Below are 19,547 nucleotides of genomic sequence, written 5' to 3'. Positions count from 1 at the left end.
CTCATAATCAATTCAATTGCCCTTCGAAGCAACCAACCTACCCTATCAACATTCAAGGAACAATCCCTACCAGCCATAAGAATACCAACCCTCTACGAAAAGAAGAACGTAACATTTAACCCAGCCTCCCTGGATTTGAATAGCATCAACCTGGAAGCCACTCGACAACTCCAAATACAATTGGAAGCCCAAAGACGAAACATCCCAGAAATAATTTCTCCAATTGATGTCAAACATATAAGTTTTTGGACAATTATAATTTACATAATTATTGTAATGGGTTGCATTTGCATATTATATAAACTTTTAAAAAGTAAGTTAAATTTAAAGAAAAACAAAGTTGCAAACAACGACATAATTCTTTAATGTAAAACTACACCCATATAGGGTATACTTTTATCTAAAGGCGGAGGAGTTACAGTCGCCTTATCATTAAGACTGCATTTCAGCCAGACGCAATTCAGCATCTTATTGTCTATTGTTTAGTTCATAAGATTGTTTTCCTTATCATGCAAACCCAAGATCACAAGCATTCTCATCCTGTACTCGCTTTAATAAAGTCGTTTTTAAAAACACGTTCTTTCGAGACCACATAGTAACTCTACACGTTTTCTTCACTTCTATTGAAGGTTTATTAAATAAAATTTACCAATGTTTAAAACTGATTTGTAATTGTTTTTTTTTTAGACGGAGAAGCGCGTAATTTCCCTGCAATTCCTCCAACGCCATCCGCGTTATTGAGTAGTAGATTAGTATCGGTTGTTTGACGGTGATGAAGTTTTAATTGTTTTTTTGTGGATGATGAAATTTTTTGTACTGTTTACTTTTTGCTGTAGAATTTTGGAATGGATAAAAATAGGCAATTGCAGATCACCCGGATTTTTTATGCGCTGATCGATCGAGGATCAACACTATGGAAAATTTTCGCCCTCTGCCTGAAGCACAGCAATAAAAAAGTACTCAACTGCCCTAAACCGCTCATCCTGGCTAATTTGGTTGACGAGCACAATTAATCACCGATCGTGTTGAATAGGGAACATAAATCCATAAATCTGAAAATCTACTATCGAGCGAGCAATTTGTTTCCTACAATTCACGCATGCATTTTTGTACCAAAGCTATGATTAATTTGATTGATTGATGATTTACCCATAAATGGCGAAGTTGGTCCAAAGCCCCAGCCAGATGTTGGACAAAGCCAGATCGGTCGGCTGTGAAAGATTGTTAAATAAGTCTGGTGTTGCGTACTGGTAAAGCAAATCGTCACAGTGCGAAGGACCTGGAATCGGTGAGGTTAAATTTTTCCTCATAAATATGATTTTCGACAATTTACCCAAGTGATAACTGTAGCTTTGACTTTGCGTGGAAAACGGCGTTGCATATGTATATTCGCCGGAATATTCAAAATTATACAAATAGATGGAATTGTGGCCATTGGATAGTTGCAGCCTCAGTGCTTTGTACAGCGGGTACACAAAGTATCTATCGGACCAAACCTGGAACGTATTTTGTTCATACTCGGATGGAAAAACCCTTTTTCTATACCTACATCGATAAATCCCTTGACTTGTTGAGCATCTTGCACATCTAAATCATCATGGTGTAAATAAAAGTCGAATATTTTCCTGTACGTTTCTTGAGTCTTAGGTTCGAAAGATTCGAGTCCAAGTAATTTTATCATTGTTTCATTAAATCCTTGGTTCAAATTGTCTTTTTCACTGTGAGCAGTCAACATAGCTGCAATTTCTTGGACTAATTTTAATTCTTCTCGTCCCACTACCGGACTTACATGCAGCCACTAGCAATCCCTCATTCTGCACAACCCCAGTCATCCAAGGTACGTGCTTCACATTTCCAGATTTCAAGTCTTCCATTACTTCTGGTGTTATAAAGGGGTTTGGATTGCAAGCCGTTTCAGTCTCCACGACTGTGCTCCATATAGTGAATGGAAACCTATGGAAAATCTATAACGAAATCGGAGAAAGTAAATCAGTGAGCGACAAATAAAGTTGAGACGTTTGCACCTTGAAAGCATCTTGACTCTGTAGCAGCACGGCTACACTAATGTTTCGAAGGCAGTTTACAAGTGTATACGTATTTTCGTTGTTGCAATTTACAATCATTCCTTGAGCTTTGGTCGCTAACAATTGAATCGTATTGTTTGGTAGAGCCCAAGGGGCTAAAGCGTTTCCACTTTGCGATATTGCTCTTGCAAATAACCCTACAATGTTACATTAGATAGATTTAAGCACACATTGGCATGGATCAGCCTTGTTATACATTTTAAGTTTTGAAGAGCACAATTTAAGAACTAACCTCAAAAATTCATTTTTATTATTATTTGAACAATTTTTCATTGTTATATATTTTTTATTATATTTATTTCAGAGTCGGTTCTATTTTTGATAAAGAGTTTTGATTGTAAATTGTATAATCCTTTAGACATCCTTAACAGCAGGAATTCTCTTCTATAAGATTCTCTCAAATTCACATTTGTAAATACATCGGTTATTATTACACTTTTTTCACATTTGAAAATATTGTTGAAATCCTTGGAGTTTATAGTTTTTTAGCTTTTTTAAGATAGGAGTTGAATTAGACTAGTTAAAAAAGGCAGAGTAGGTATCTGTTTTTTCCTTCATTTTATGACTTGTTGAGTTTGCATCTTGCAGGGAGCTATTCTCAGTTTCAGGAAGGTGTTTGTTGATTCCGAAGAATTGTGTTAAACTGTGGTTTCCTTATAAAGTGCCCAATTTATATAGTCAAGATTTGTTGGGCCCAAATAAATCGGGATTTGTGAATAACTAGTTTGGTCTATTCATTAATGTCTTTGAGTAAAACGATCAAGCAAACGATTACATCGTCACGTTTGTACTGGACAAATCGCCATATATATGATGTAATGCGAGCGAACAGATATTTACGGCTTTTTTACATTCCAATTTCAATGGAGCTTAGAATTATTCCCTGTACCCTAAACAACTTTTTTATTCTTTCCACGTGACACGATGCAGCTTTCGATAAGTTTATCTTAACATTTTCCCTGTAAGATCGCTTTCATATATTGCTGACTCGTATTTTATTATACAGGGTGAGTTTTTTTCGATGACTAGTACAGGGATCTTCAGAACTAGAGCAGTTACGAAGAAGGTTTTGACCTTCTTTGACCAAGAATTGTAGTTTTTAATGCTCTACTCGAAACCAATTTTATTTTTCTAAAATTTGACAGCTGGCAAGATAGATTTTTGGGATAAAACTTATTTACGGTATATTTTTAAATTACTCCTGGTTCCGTTGATATTCATTTGACAGGAAAACATTAAATAGAAAACATGTAGGAAATTTAATTCAAAACAAAACGCCATGACATTTCTCCAAAATAACTGTCAATTTCGCCACAAATTTGAGTTTTTTGAAATGGCTACCATACTTGATTATTGCTTTACCGAATAGAGGATTTTTTCTACGATTTCTGTGAAATATCACATCGTTAGGTTTTTTCGAAAATACAGTGTCTGCGAACAATTTAAACTTTTTCAATTTAGTTCATCGAAGTTACCCATGGAAATTTCCATAGTAAAAAATAATAACAGTATACTTCAGTATTTATTTTGACAATACACTCCATAAGTGGTGACGTCACAAATTCGACATATTCAGGAACTGTATCTAAGCAAAGCAAATTTGCATTGGAGTTAGATACGAAGTTTCCAAAGTGTGCTGATTATCTTAACAGTGAAGAAAAAGGAGCATTCTAAGGTATGTATTTGCAATTTAGGAGTGTCTTAGTAACGATTCTACACTGAAATCATAACGTAATAATAAGCGGTTTCCTTTATTTTCGACGAAAATGTCTTGGTAACCTGAAACTTGATGTGAATGGATAGCGGGGTTTCGTATTAGTAACTGTGTAAAAACTCGTTATTTGTATTTAAATGTTATAGAATAATGGTTATGTGTTGGGCTCTTGAATATAAAAATTATGATGGTCCTGAAAATGTTCGTTTTTCCGGTTTCCAAAACACCCACCCACTTGAAATCGATGGATAATGTTGGTACGGTTAGTAAATCTTATATTGTTATTTGTAAACCGCATGTTACACTTGAAAATGAGTTATAGGAGAACTCTATAGATCCTGGTCCTGGTGCTTTTGTATACAGTTGTCACTTTCTTGATGGGGATAATTAAAAAGGTTCTATACAGGTCTTGGCCGTATTACAGTACCTTGTCGCAAAATAGTTAAAGTATTGGAGTCCCGAAAAATGAGCTGAATGAAAATATCTGCCGTAGCAGAAACACCAAGCGACCATTTGAGCACAAAGTAACTACATATTCCTGTAATTTATATATAACCGACATACACACACATATAATTTTCAGGCCTGAAACTGAGCCACAACCTTCGACATCGACTGAAGGTATTCCTGAAACCTTTATGTCTACAGCACTGATTCATGCTGAACATGATTTTTGTCAACAAGTACAGGAAGTGTTAATGGGACTTCACAATTTATCTGAACGTTTTTCAATTTAAAGTATAAAAGGAAATGGCATCTTAGTATTTATGTATTTTTCTACTTATGCTATATTTAAATGTTTTTTGCATTGCTCAAAGATATAAGTAGTTTGTTATTATGACTGGAAAGTCGAAAATCTTAGTAAGCAATATCAGTTACTCATTACTCACATGAAACTTTAGCTGTTAGTTTTAATGTTTTGCAGTCAAAAATATACAGAATTACAGTAATACACAGTAATTTATCTTTTTCATACTGGCTCTCACATCTTTAAGTCAAGCTGGAGACTCTTGCGAACACTAGCTCAATTACATTGCCTTTCTCTTAACCGAGTTTTCACCCCTCTTTAACTATGCATAGTCTACTTTAAAGCAATCCGCTGCAGCAGAAAATCGTACGGCGTGACCTGCAGACACTTAAAATGTTAACTTATCACTAGAATCGAGGAACTAACAGGTCGGGATGTGTTTTTAATCGACAAATTGTCTGCAAGGCATGTACACATTCGTATCCAACAGCAATCAGCTGTTAGAAAATATAACTTGCATGTTGAAAAATGTTTAATTTAAGAAAAAGTAAGAACGATGTATTTAATGTAGTGAACAAAATAGTTGCTAACGATAGCGGTGCTTTCCTTTTTTCTAATATTAATGCTTAAAACCTGCAGATTTCTAGCAAAATACAGAATGAATCTAGGTCCAATGCTAATAAGATACGACAATTCATTTGTGTGAATACAGTCATTCGGCGCGCGCATCGTCTGACGTCAGACTAATGGAGCGTATTACGTTAAAGTTGTCAATAACTTTATTTTAATTAAGAGGGCTGTTCATTTAAACTGTTTATTACAAAAATTAAATCATACCAATAATAACTAAAATTTAACTATAGAAACACAAATTTTTATTGTAAAACATTTTCAAAAAGTCCACCATTATTATCAATGCAAATATTGCAACGCTTGAAAACTTAATAAGTTGCTTTTCTTGCCGACCGACCATCAATATTTTCAAATGCTCTAACAACAGCTTCTTTAAGTGCATTTAAATTGAAATATTTGTTTTTGTAAACTGTGTTTTATGCGGCTCCCCACATAAAGAAATCCAAAGGTAGAAGATCCGGTGATCGAAGTGGCCATAAAATAGGCCCGTTTCGTTCAATCCAAGCCCCAGGAAATGATACGTCCAGATGATTCCGCCCTTCGTAAAAATTATGTGGTGGAGCGCCATCATGTTGAAACCATTGCACATTATACCATGTTTCTAAATCTAAGTCGTTCAACATAAAGTCCAGGTTATTCTTAAGGAATTGAAAAAATCGTTTCCCATTTACGGTGCCTTCAAAAATAAATGGTCCAAGAAATCGTGAACCTACCATTCCGCTCCAAACGTTAAATCCAAATTTAATTTGTGGTATTATTTGCTCAACGTGGTAGGGATTTGTTTCATTCCAAAGATGTTCATTGTATCGATTAAACATACCACAATTTGTAAATCGATTTTCATCGGTCCGCAATATTTTATAAGGGAATTGGATGTTCTGTTGGTATTTGTTTCGGAACCATGTACAAAAATTCACACGCAGATCCGCATCCCCTGGACGTAAAGTTTGGGATACTGATAATTTATATGGATGAAATTTGTGTATTTTTAAACTCTCCTCACGGTGCTTTGAGAAGTCCCGGATTTTGCTGCGATCTCTCTGGTTGAAATCTGTGGATTCTGGTTTACAATGGCCAAGACACTAACCTCCACAGCTTCATTTATTACTTTATCTTCATTTATTGGCTGCGTAAATCTTCCATTAGTGCCCTAATTGTCGTGTAATCGTTTAAATGTTTTCAAGGACGGTTGACGACGGTCAAAATACCTCTCAAAATAGTAACCAGAACCTCAAGGTTTCAATCATGTCTCGCTAATTATGAATCAACACGGTTTTTAGAAAATACATTTTATTTAGAGCAACTGATACAAAGATCTGACCACAACAAAGGTCTCGAACAGAATCATAAAGCTAAGTCATACAACTGCGAAAGTAAACAATTAAAGCACAATCAGCAAATATATAATATAAGTACTGAGGTTGCAACTGACTAAGCTAAGATATACTAGAGGTGTACAAAAGTAGTGCATATAACTCCTCCCTCCTTAAGCAGCAAACGTAAGGGATATAGTTTGCAAAGGCTTGACAGGGGCTTCTGTTTGAAGATGTGTCAATTGGTGATAATCGCTTGACGAAGTGTTTCAGCTGGAATATCCCATCGAAGTTGATCCGTGTTAAGTTGGTAATGGTTTTTGATGAACTTTTTGGAATCTCTTCCAGTTTGATTGTCGGCAGAAAGAATGGTTTTCCTGCGTACTGTGCTCAGCTTGTACCATATAGGGATATTTAGGGATTATGATACTTTGATTCTGGATTATTGGATATAAATTATGCAAACTAAATGTTTCAGGTTTTATTATAGGGACGTGAATTGCAAAAATAATTTTGTTGTTTGCGAAAGTAACTTGCGTCCCAAAATATTGATAATAATATAATTATTATCAATAAAAACATCTTTAAAATTTGGAACTACATCACTTTCATAAATTAACTTAACCTGATTTCTGATTTCTTTTAGTTCCGGTAATGATATTATTGAATTATGTAAAGTATTCCATTTTCCAAACATTATGGCATCTTCTAAGTTATCCAAGTAAGTTATCAGATTTTGACAATCTAGATTGATTTGAGACAGTACACTTTGAAAAGTTAAGTAACTTTGTAAATTATTAATTTCATTATCAACAGTGTTTATTAATAAATTTACACTTTTTTGTAATATCTTTTGGTTGCCATCCAGTATAGTTATTGTTTTATTAAAGTTTGTTATCAAATGTTTTGACAGTGAAATCTGATTGTTTATGTGATTAATGATATTTTTCTGATTTAATTGTAATTTCGATATTGCTTGATTATATTTCTTCCCGTCTTCATTACCTAATATACCGAAAAGCCACTTACTTGCTTGCCCTACTATGTTAAGTAATCCTCTCTTCTGTCTAAAGTTAGGATACAGGTTTTGTAACTTATTTTCAGTTACATTTGTTAAATACTCTGTTCTAAATAATATATTATCTAAAGAAGCCTGATAAGAAATTGGATTTGTTATAGATTTCTTAGATAAATGAAGTTTTAGTTCATTATAATGTTTCATTCTAATAAAATATGGGGTAAGCATTTCTAAATCTATATAGTGCAAAAGCGCATGTTTCGTATATATGATTTTTGCATATCCTAATTGAATGGGAAGCAAGGGATTTTGAATTTGAGTAAACTGAACATCGTTAGCGTTTACTAGATGAAGTGCCAGGATTATTACTGTTGTTAAGGAAATGTCATTGCTAATTCTTTGAGCAATGTTGCTTCTTAATAATTGAAGGCGATTTCCAAAGTTATTTAAGTTTCCGTTTTTATATGGTCTGGTTCGAGTTAATTTTTGTATAATACAATCAATGTCTCTTCTATCGGAGAAACATGTATTAAGGCATTTTTAATGATTGCCCAAGTATTTAACTCGGTTCTGTTTCCTACTAGTAATTCAGCTTTACCTACTAACTTTTCCTGAATTGAATCTACAATTAACTGATTTAATTCACTATCGTTAAATCTTGCATAGCTATTTATTAGATTATCACACTTTTGGATACACTTATTTAATGAATTGCAATCTCCATCAAATACTTTAATTAATTCGATTCTAGGTCTTAATAGAAGTCCCAATTTATTTTAGTGGGCACAGAAGAAGTTCCGGGATTCAGTTTTAATGGTTTATTTTCCACAGTTAAACTTCCTAAATTATTTATTAATTTGTCGATCTTGTCGATCATAAATTATTATTTAAAAGGTAGTCTTGCAAGTGACTTCAAAATCTAGTTTCAGTTTTTATTATCCCTATAATATGCCTTAAACAGAGGAATTAAAAGGGCGAAGGAAATAGCACTTAGCTTTCTGCAGTCTACAAATTCTTCCGGATTCTGCCAGCCGGTCGGATGCTCTTGGGTTGATGCAGTGTTCTTGGATTGTACTGAACAGTAGAACTCAAATGTCCAGGACGATTCACGGCTTTTCCACAAAATAGGACACGACCGAAACCTAATTAGGATCACCGTACAATCCTACCGACTGCGCCAATTATGAATTAATACCGTAATAAACTGTTTTTAAAAAAGACAATTTTATTCACAGCAACTGATACAAAGGTCTTGAACAGAATCATAAAGCTAAGTCATACAACTGCGAAAGTAAACAATTAAAGCACAATCAGCAAATATATAATATAAGTACTGAGGTTGTAATTGACTAAGCTAAGATATACTAGAGGTGTACAAAAGTAGTGCATACAACTCGCTTTTCTTGATTGGCATAATTAATTTTTATAATAAAACTAACTTCGGTTTCTGAATTGAATGTTGAATTTAAACTTGAATGTCAAAAATTGAAAGATGTTATTATTTGTTGCTACGGAGACAATGCTGTCTCTTATACTATTTTTTATTCAAATTAATCTAAAAGTACCATTTTTCGCGTTTTACCCATCAGAAGCAATGATAAAAAAAGAAGCAATTTTCTTTACTGTTCATTTGTTTTACTTCTACGCTCGGACTTTTACGCACATGTGCGCAAAAGTAAATCTGACAAATTGAACGTGCCACTGTCATAAAATATTTTGAAGTACATATTTTCATTAAAAAGTAAAGGACAGGCTTTTTCAATGAATTACGTAGGTTTATAGAGAACTACTGATCATAATTTAAAGTTTACTTATAATTTGTAAATTATAACTTTGTTACAAGTACAGTCTCAAAGTCGATCAAATGGTCTATTTTTTGCACTCGCCGATGTTGCCACAAGCAACATAAGCAAATTTTATGCAAAATATGCATCTTATACAAACACCATACCGTGAAAGCAGCACTTGTATTTTCAACACTCATTGTATATACTGTGTGTATACTGTTGTGTATACTTGCATATGTTTACAAAAGTACGCTTTTGAAAAATTACAAAAGTCAAAAGATGAAAATTTCAAAAATGGCATTGACATCTATTGGAAATACCACATAAATTTTATCATTCCTCTTTGTCAGCAAAAAAGCAATAATCTATGTTTATATTCAAAGAATTCTACTCGTAATTTTAAGTCGCTGATCTAAGCATAAATGGTTAAGCTCAACCGAATTATATCGATGAATTTTAGTTTAATAAGAGAGCCTTAAGGAACTCGTCGTATGAGCAACATAATAAAATACGTTCTGCTTGTGTTGAGATCAATACATAGTTATTTTATTTCAATGCCCTTTTGCCTATTAATAATCTGAACTGAATAAGTGTACTGTTTCGGGTTCGGTTTCGTGTGTGCAATTGTTAAAAAGTGAAGTCACCATGGACTCCAATAAAAGCCGAAGACACATTAGACAATTTGATGGCGAAAGCTACAGTATTTGGAAATTCCGATTAAGGGCGATACTCGCTGAAGAAGAAGTTATTGAAATTTCAAAATTGTTATTTCAAATTATTGAAAAACTAGACTCTATCTACGAAAGGAAAAGCTTAGCGACACAATTATCAGTTCAGAAGAAATTGCTAAGCCTAAAATTTAAAGGCGATACAACGTTAGCAAAACATTTCCTGATTTTCGACGAATTATTGATTGAGCTGTTAGCTGCTGGAGGCAATTTGACGGAAATGTCAAAAATAGCCCATCTCCTTTTCACCCTACCAGCATCCTATGATGGTATAGTGACAGCAACTCACAAGAGATGAAAATTTAAGTTCAGCTTTTACAAAAGCTAAATTACTCGATTATGACACAAAAATTCAAAACGAGAGTAATAACATCAGTGTTAAAGTATTGCATGTAGAAAGGCATCAAACTACCAAATTCCCTACTTCAAGTAAATATAAACAACACAAACAAAAGGCAAATTTTTTTAATGAAACAACTAGCAGACATGGAAATCAATGGAACAGAAAATCAACAAGCCGTTTTAACTCCAATATGAAGTGTGGACATTGTGGGAGAACAAATCATACAATAAAGTATTGTTATTTCTACAAGAAAAATCACTGTAAAAATGAAGAGCCTCGTGAACGCATTTTACAAACAGTGCGTACAGAATTAAATAGTGAACAAGGTTTTGCATTCATGATAGGAAATGCAGCTCTTCAAACAAAAGGATTAAAACGGGACCTAACATTCATTTTGGACTCTGGTGCCACAAACCATATGGTAAACCAAGCAAATTTATTCACATCATACAGCCAGTTGGAACATCCAATACGAATATTCGTCGCAAAAGTTGGTGTATCAATCCTAGCCACATTAAAAGGAATAATCCACATAACGACTGAAAATGGAATGACTGGGGTTCTGGAGGACGTCCTGTATGCAGCAGACATCTCCTACAACCTTTGACGACTTTTATGACGTCTGACAAAAGTTGGCGGCTTTTATTTTTGGCTATTTTTATTTATTATAACTTATTATTTGTGTTATGTCCTTAATAACAATCCAAATAAACAATATTGTTCGATACGAGGGCGAAAATCCGTTTTCCGCCTTTGTATCGAAAACTACTATTCCATGGCTAACTTCGATCTACTAAACTAAATTGAAAAAGTATAAATTGTTCGCAGACACTTTATTTTCGAAAAAACCCTAACGATGTGATATATCACAGAAATCGTAATAAAATACTATATTCGGTAAAGAATATGTTTGCCATTTAAAAAACTCCAATTCGCGTCATACGTTAAAAATGACAGTTATTTTGGAGAAATGTATTATGCCATTTTGATTAGAATTCAATTTCCTACAAGTTTTCTATTTAATGTTTTGCTGCCAAATTAATATCAACGGAACTAGGAGTAATTTAACAATGTCCCATAGAGAAATTTTTCCCTAATATCTCTTGACAGCTGTCAAATTTTAGGAAAATTAAATTAGTTTCGAGCAGAGCATTCAAAACTACAATTCCTTGTTTATTTAACCCTTTTCGTAACTGCTTTAGTTTCGAAGATCCTCATACTGGTCATCGAAAAAAACTCATCCTGTATTAGTGTATGTAATATTTATGCGACGAGGAACGACGAGAAAGTATCTGGATTTGCGTTATTTGAATTTCTTGTTTTAATACGAACGTAGGAGCAAACATGTTAATCAAGAGTCGTTTTGTGTGAATTACACTTCCTGTTTCATTGGAAAGTCATTTGTTGCATTTATTGAGGTTTTCTTTTGTGAATTGCATTTTAAATTAAAAAAGTCTTGTATTCTCAATAGGGATTTATTCTTTTTTCGAAAACAACATTCTTCACTCGTTTTTTTTACCCTTGCAATTTTATTTCATACTACATTTTTTTCTAAATTTCGATATTGATTTTTTTGGTGCGTCATATTTATATACAGGGTGATTCAAAATTGGCGTCATTCCTTTTAAGGGGTGATAGAGGCTCCCATGGGGAGTACGAGAAAAATATAGAAATAGTTGAAGATCAAATTTCAACTTTGTTATTAAGCTTTATTTTGAAATTGTTCTATGTTTAATTGGTAGCATATTGGAATACTTAAGCATTCAAAAAAAAAGATTACGATCTTTGCTTCAAATTACGAAAATATTTGATATCAAAAAAGTCCTCTTCTACAATTTTTTTAAGAAAAGGCACAGCGGCAATCATGTTTTTTGTCATTCTTGGGCGCTTTAATCAGTCTAAGTTGCAAGTTTGTGGATTTAGAAACAATGATCTTAAACTCTCTTTTTTTCATAAAACAACTAATTTATATCGGTAAGATTGTGTAGAGTACAAGTATATAGTTCTATCCTGAAAAAACTTTGGAACGGTTCTTGGTCTTTGGAACGGACGAAAATAGTTTTTGAACGCGAATCTTATTGAACACTTATCAATCTAAGTTGCAAATTTGTGGCTTCGGGAAAAATCATTTTAGACTCTGGTTTTTTCATAAAATGGCCAATTTATCTCGGTAGGATTGAATCGAATACAAGTATAAATTTGTATCGTGAAAAAACAAGCACTTGCTTTGGAACAGACGAGAAGAATTTTTGAACGAAAATCTTCTTGGGCGGTTTTGCCTGTCGCGGTTGCGAGTTTATGGAATCGGAAAAAATCATGTTAAACTACGTTTTTTCCATTAAATGAACAATATTTATTGCTAAGATTGAAAAGAGCACAAGTATATACATATTTCTATCCTGAAAAAGTAGCCTCTGTTTGCTCTCGAACGCACGAAAATAGTTTTTGAACGGGCATTTTCTTGGACGGTTGTATCAGTCAATGTAAATGTTAATATATGTTATATTTTGTTAAATGTTATATGTTAAATAAATGTTAAATAATTCAAACAAATGTGAGGTTTCAAGACAGCCAAGCCTAAAAAGAATCATGTTTCCCAATTATAGTGTAAGTTTTTCAAATGTTTTGCTATCTCAGGGAATATTGTTTTCTTTAAGAACCACTGAATGTTTTAACGCTTTGTAAATTATAGTTTTTATACAACATATTTTAATTGTAAATTGGTGTTTGCAGTTTGTGTTGAATTTTAAATCTGATGATGGCGCTGTTGTCTCGCCGAAACGTAAAAATATGAAATATACGATATGACCATTTTTATTTCACATTTTGACTGAAACCCAGGAAAGAATAAAATATAATAGCTTGTATCAGTCTAAGTTGCGAGTTTGTGGATTCAGGAAAAAACATCTTACACTCTTAATAAATTTGTATCGAGCGAAAACAAGCCTTTACTTGGTTTGCAACAGACGGAAAGTATTTTTGATCGGGAATCTTCTTGGACGGTTTTGTCAGTATCACTTGCAAGTTTGTGGAGTCGGGAAAAATCATGTTAAACTCTGTATTGTTTTAGTAAAATCACCAACTTATATTGGTAAGATTGTGGAGAGTACAAGCATATATTTCTCTCTTGAAAAACAAGCCTCTACTTGCTTTGGAACGAACGTAAAGAACTATTGAACGCGAATATTATTGGACGCTTTTCTCAGTATTAGTTGCAAGTTTGTGGATTCGGGAAAAATTGTCTTAGACTCATAAAATGGCCGATTTATCTCGGTATGAATAAACAGAGTACAAGTATGAAATTTTTTTCATAAAATTTTTCCTTTATTTGGAACTTTGAAACGCAAATCTTCTCGGACGATTTTGTCAGTCTCAGTAGCAAGTTCAGTTCTTGGATTCGGCACAACTCATGTTAGACTCTGCTTCTTTTAAATGAAATGACCAATTTATATCGGTAAGATTGTATAGAGTACAAGTATAAATTTGTATTCCTAGTCAAGACCCAAGAGTGTACTTGCTTGAGCTTTGCCAGTCTCTTAAACAGACTTCATTCGGCAGAAACAAAACCCAACTTTTTTCCTGTTTCCAGTTCGGCAGTTCTAACTCGTTTCGATTTGTGTTAGTATATCCCAACCTATAAACGTAGATTTTCTCAAAACTTATCGACTTGCTCTCTAATTTGTCATTCTCGATCTCTTTACAATTCGTCCTGCTGCATAGATTCGAGAGGCATTGAAATCATTTCCTTATTTATAATGCCTAAGTGGTGTAATAAACTGGCCCTCGAAGCAATCAGATTTGTTGCATTCCTTTTGTTGCTTTTCTTCTATGTGTTACATAGCGATAGTAGGAAGAACTTTCAAAAGCCAATTAAATATTTTTTTACAATTTATGAAACCATATTTTTCGCTTGACCAGGAGTAACTGATTCAATCCTCAGCAGTTAAGACTAAATGTTTTTCTTTACATATTCTACAGTTTCTAATTTCAGTTTTAGTTAGTTAATTTGAAGGCAGTTAATTATTAAAGTTCTAGCAAGAAACAATCAAACCATGGACAAGCTGTACACGAGGGAAATTAGCGCGTTTCATATTGTTGAAAATACATTTCGCATTTAGGTAGATGACCTGGTCTTAACGGTCCTTCTCACGCTGAAAATTTCTACATAGACTTGGTCGATCTCGTTGCCCTTGTAAACGTGTTTCTCAGGTTCTTTGAACTACAAACCCAAATCGGGCTCCGGTTTTGAGGACATTCTGTGTTAAATACCATCAAGGTCTATTTCGGACGTCCAAATGGAAAATTAGGGCATTTTTAAGCAAAAATCAGCATTTAACTGGGCGAACGTCTGGAGTCTACCGTCAGCCTTATTGTGGGCTGTTTCAATGGTTGAATTCACGCATTATATGTGATCTGATGTCGGAAATCGACTGGAATTCGGAAGCGGAACACTGACTTATCTCATTTACGTTATTCGAGTCAGTGCCCTGACATTAATCAGGGCAAATACTTAGGATTTCCTGCCGGCACAAGGCTGTACTTACAAATGTAAATTGGGACCCTAAGACTCTAATGTGAATATCTCTGTTTTGTTCAAGTATCATTTAATAAAAAGTTTGAGATTTTTGGGTTTCTGGGGCTCGTCATCAATTTTTCGCAATTAAATTTTCCTCTAAACACAGCAAAATATTTTAAGTTTTTCCCAAACAAAATTTGACCAAAAAATCTACAGAAGGAACCCCCCCCCCCCTTCGTAAGTCTTTAACACAATTTTTTGCATTACATAATTGTAAAAATGCTTACCATTGGAAGCTTTGCTCACTAAGTGAAAATGAACGCTGGCCGCTCCAGCACTTTGTCCGAAAATTGTAATTTTTTCTGGATTTCCTCCGTAACTTCCAATATTCTGTTTAATCCATTTCAGCGCCATTACTTGATCTTTCAGGCCAAAATTTCCAGGCGCTGCATTATCCAACGTGGACAGAAATCCTAGAACAAATGCCATTGATGGAAATTCGTTTCTGAGAACGTTTTGGGAAACCTACCGAAAATCCCCAGACGATAGTTGAAAGTCACTAGAATAACGCCTCGGTTCATAAAATAATTGGGCCCCAAATATCCAGCATCTGAACCTCCTGCCAGGAAGCCGCCCCAATGAATACCTGCCATTACGGTTTCCGTTTGTATACATCTATTCTTCAATACATCCATCTGAATAATGAGTTTAGTTGATTTGTCTTCTTGATTTCGGTTGCAACACTTACCACTGGAACGTAGATATTTAGGTACAAACAGTCTTCACTACCTTCAATTGCCGGGTTATTGAAGAAAAGGTAATTTCTCTGGGCGCATCTAGGTGAGGGCCTAGTGGCATCCAGAGTCCCTGTCCAAGCATCTGCTCGCTCGGGATTCTTAAAGCCAAAAAAAATATTACAATTGTGCAAAACATACAAGTTTCAAAGCAGAATTACTATACGGGTTATGGATCAACACAGGTAAGGGTGTTAAGGGATAACAACACAACGAGTAGCGCAATAGTAGCTGCCTTCAAAAGTCGTAGGTTAGGTTAGATATGCAACCGAGTTGGCTCGTGACGGGGACGGTTACTCCCCGCGAACTAACACTAAACAGATATCTTGGTGTCTTTTGTTGATTCCTTAGTTGCTTGGTGAGTCCCTTGGAGTAACCCTTATTTACTTGGCTCGTTGTTTTCGGATTTTAAAGCTTTATTGGCTATTTATTAATTTGGCGGAGCTATTTGAATAGAGCACAAAAAATCTGTTCAAGGCTTGTCTAAAGGGCAGCTACTTCCTGTGGAATGGAGATTCCTACGAACAAAAGGAATGAGTAGCCATGGGAAGCCCACTCAGTCCGGTGGTGGCGAATCTATACATGGAGAAGTTTGAGAAAACAGCGTTGAGCACCGCACCCCTTAAACCAACGATCTGGTACCGATATGTCGATGACACGTTCGTGCTATGGAGGCATGGACCCGTGCAGGTTGGGTGAGCCATCGGGCCCGTCCCCAGATGGCGGATAGGGGGAAGGACAGTCAGATACGTCTGACCGGTTAGCGACGACCATAAGTGAAAGTCGTGGAATAAAACCCACGGCTCTGGATCGAAAGCCGTCACCGCGGACCAGCTTATGGCATAAGCCGCAAACCGCCTGCAGTGCAACGACTCTCGTGGCTACGGCCTCGCGATGGGTACTGTAGGAGGCGCGAGGATATTGGTTTTACAACACGGATCGCGTGACGAGGTCACTATAACACCTCCCAATTCTCACGGTATAGTGCGCGCCAAGAGATGCAAAGCTGGGGGGAGTGTGGATGGACCTAACCCTTCTCCAGCTACTCGTGGGAATGATTGGAAAGAAACACCACCATCATACACCAAAAAATACCGGCGGGACTTCCACAGAAGAACCGTCGGACTCCGCAGCTGGCAAAGTACCGAAGGGTGGTAAAAAACTCTCGGGCGCAGCCAGGCGTAAAAACCATCAAAACTGTGCTAAGTAGACCCTCAGGGAAACCAGCACACCCCAAAAAATTTGCCATGACCGGGACGCAAAAGCGACACCGGTCGGATGGTAGCACACCCAACAAGCCAGCACCAGGGCAGGGCAGCTGTATGTGGGAACTTCCGTATAGGAAGGAATCACACACAAGTCGTGCAAGGTTACGGTTTCCGGGATTAAGATGGCCATAGCGGCTGTCGGATATCCCGAAAAGAACGTTTCTCCTCAGCAGGGAGAACTCATAAAGAGGCACCTGCTTGGGAAAATCGACCAGCTGCAGCCAGGGATGACTACCAGACCAGGTCATGCGTCGTACCTCCCCCTCAAGATTCTTCTGCAATTCATTGAATACACAGGGATAATGAGAGAGTAAAATACGAGGGCACAATAGGGCAGAAATAACCGCGGTGCAAGGCCAAATACCACCTCGGCTGTGAGGAAAGGGTTTTAGTGGGTAAACAGCTTAGCTGGAGTCCCACACAACCCAGAGCGACAGACTACCAGCTCTGGGAGTGCATAAAAGAGCATTTCCAAAATCTCACCGGAAAAAAAATGGAGGCATGGACGCGAAACTCTGGACATCTTCTTCGACCATCTAAACAAATAGCACCCAGATATCCAATTCACCATGGAAGTTGAACAAAACCACCAATTGGCTTTCTGTAGAAGCGTCTACATAGGAACTACTAAGATATCGGTTGCGACAAGAATAGAAGAACACCGACGGAATTATAAACTGGGACATGTGGAAAAGTCGGCAGTGGCGGAACACACCCTCAGCGATGGAACACACAACATCTATTTTGGAGAGGCACAGATCCTGGCCACAACAACAGGGTACCGCCCCCGACCAATACGAGAAGCCATTGAAATCTACAAACACAACGACAATTTCAACAGAAAAGAAGACACAATAACTCTTAGATGATGCTCTTTATATAGAAAATCGTAGGTTTTTCAACATATTTAAAAACTTCCGAATCGACCCGATATTAACAGTTTGCAGAAAACATTTCTACATACGAAAGGCTGTTTCTCAAAAAAATGCGACCTTAAATCCACAAAGAAAACGTTTATAATATTTGACTTGAAAAATCGTCTTTGCGACATTCAAACTCTTATGGCTTTGAAGTTTGCCAACTGATGTAAAGTTTGCAAAATGAGATTTTTAGACAAAATCACTCGCTTTAGAACGAATTGTTAATGATCCGAATCGGGTCCGTATTAAGAGAGTTACGCATTTATTCATATTTGTGTTACTTTTCCTGACTGTACTAGAAATTGAATTCCGGTCTGTTCCCAAATATTGTCTTCCTGATTCCTAACCAGTTAGTATTTTTTAATATATTTTAGATGATTTTAACATTTTTTATACAGGGTGTCGCAATAAGGATGGTATGCGGCTGTATCTTGGAAAGTATGTGTTGTAGAGTGATCGGAAAAAAATTGATAACAAACTTTCACATTAAAAATAATTTTCTGGAAATTATTTTAAAATTTCTCAGATGACCACTAGATGGCGTAATTGCAAACGGTATTTTAAAAAGTCGATTTTATACAGAAATTGTCCCTATAAGTGAAACATCTAGTAACTTTGAAAATAGTGGAAAAATAAAACAACAACAAAATAAACCAAATTTTTTTCTTTCAAAGCCTATTTTAATTATTTGAGTTAGGCAACCTTTATTATTTTCAAGTATTAAAGCGATTCCAGAAATTATTTTAAGATGCGGTTTTTGCGGTTTGGTTCATTTTTTTATGTTCTTTCGAATGCGCGTAAAATAACTTGATGGTAGTATTTGAAATTTTCGTAAAAAATTCAAACAAAAATTTTTTTTCGAACAGCGGATTTTTCGAAAATGATTAAGATTGCTGTTATATCACATATTGTAGAGTTTTTATTGCACTCTCAACTAATAGTAAAAACTTTGAAATCAGACGGGAAATGAAGTCGATTAGGTTATAAAACAATTCTTTGAAAACGTAGTGCACAATTGACGACTGAGAAATATTTAAAAAAATATGTAGTCTAATATTGCTGAGAAATATTTGAAAACGAACAACATCAATTCTAATACATCATTATTTATGTATTTACACATTTCATTATTCATATGCATATTTAAATTAGGTTTTCTTCGATATTAACATTCGCATGCAATTATTTGATACCTTCAAACAAATTCAATTGAAAATTACTTTTATTAGTAATTAAAGTACTTTATTTTTTTTCTAACATTTCAGTCTTCAATAACTATTAAAACAAAAACAATTAAATGTTTTCCACCTATCTGATAAGCCCGGTAATCACAATTACTTACATTTAAATTAGGACATAAATCGCTCCGTTTATGTATATTTTATTTGCTTACGAAAATTGTCAGTTTCGTTAAAAGAACATTCTATGAGGACATCAGCTAAAGGTCGCACGTAAAAGTGGATGCTCTGTATATATATTTTGCTTGTTGGGCTAATTCGCATTTATAATTATTAGAACTGTTAGACTACAAGTGTCGAATATCAATTCGCTAATTATTGAAACGCATAAGTATGCCGCATGTATTTGCAACACGACAAATTGAACGGAAACAAAGAAAAATAACAACGTAAAATGAAAATAATTTAATTAATGAAAGTTTAAAAAAAGTACAAATAATTGA

The 19,547-nt window shown here is 35.1% G+C and overlaps 1 protein-coding gene across 2 annotated transcripts in view; it reads right to left on the bottom strand.

Moving 5' to 3' along the window:
- Nucleotides 1–19,547, bottom strand: part of LOC109544202 (juvenile hormone esterase) — a 26,570-nt gene that overhangs the window by 2,685 nt on the left and 4,338 nt on the right. For both annotated transcript variants that reach the window (XM_048670659.1, XM_048670658.1), the window contains exons 3-10: nt 15,633–15,779; nt 15,414–15,579; nt 15,172–15,357; nt 2,025–2,221; nt 1,790–1,964; nt 1,550–1,737; nt 1,334–1,496; nt 1,150–1,279 (exon numbers count right to left, since the gene is read on the bottom strand). In XM_048670659.1, coding sequence (XP_048526616.1) covers nt 1,150–1,279; nt 1,334–1,496; nt 1,550–1,737; nt 1,790–1,964; nt 2,025–2,221; nt 15,172–15,357; nt 15,414–15,579; nt 15,633–15,779 — 1,352 coding nt within the window. The remainder of the gene's footprint in view (nt 1–1,149; nt 1,280–1,333; nt 1,497–1,549; nt 1,738–1,789; nt 1,965–2,024; nt 2,222–15,171; nt 15,358–15,413; nt 15,580–15,632; nt 15,780–19,547) is intronic.

The sequence above is a fragment of the Dendroctonus ponderosae genome, unplaced genomic scaffold (genome assembly GCF_020466585.1).
Source record: "Dendroctonus ponderosae isolate FM_Combo_2020 unplaced genomic scaffold, Dpon_F_20191213v2 Dpon_F_20191213_1, whole genome shotgun sequence".
In the NCBI taxonomy this organism is placed as follows: domain Eukaryota; kingdom Metazoa; phylum Arthropoda; class Insecta; order Coleoptera; family Curculionidae; genus Dendroctonus; species Dendroctonus ponderosae.
This window is presented reverse-complemented; position numbering and strand designations above follow the sequence as displayed.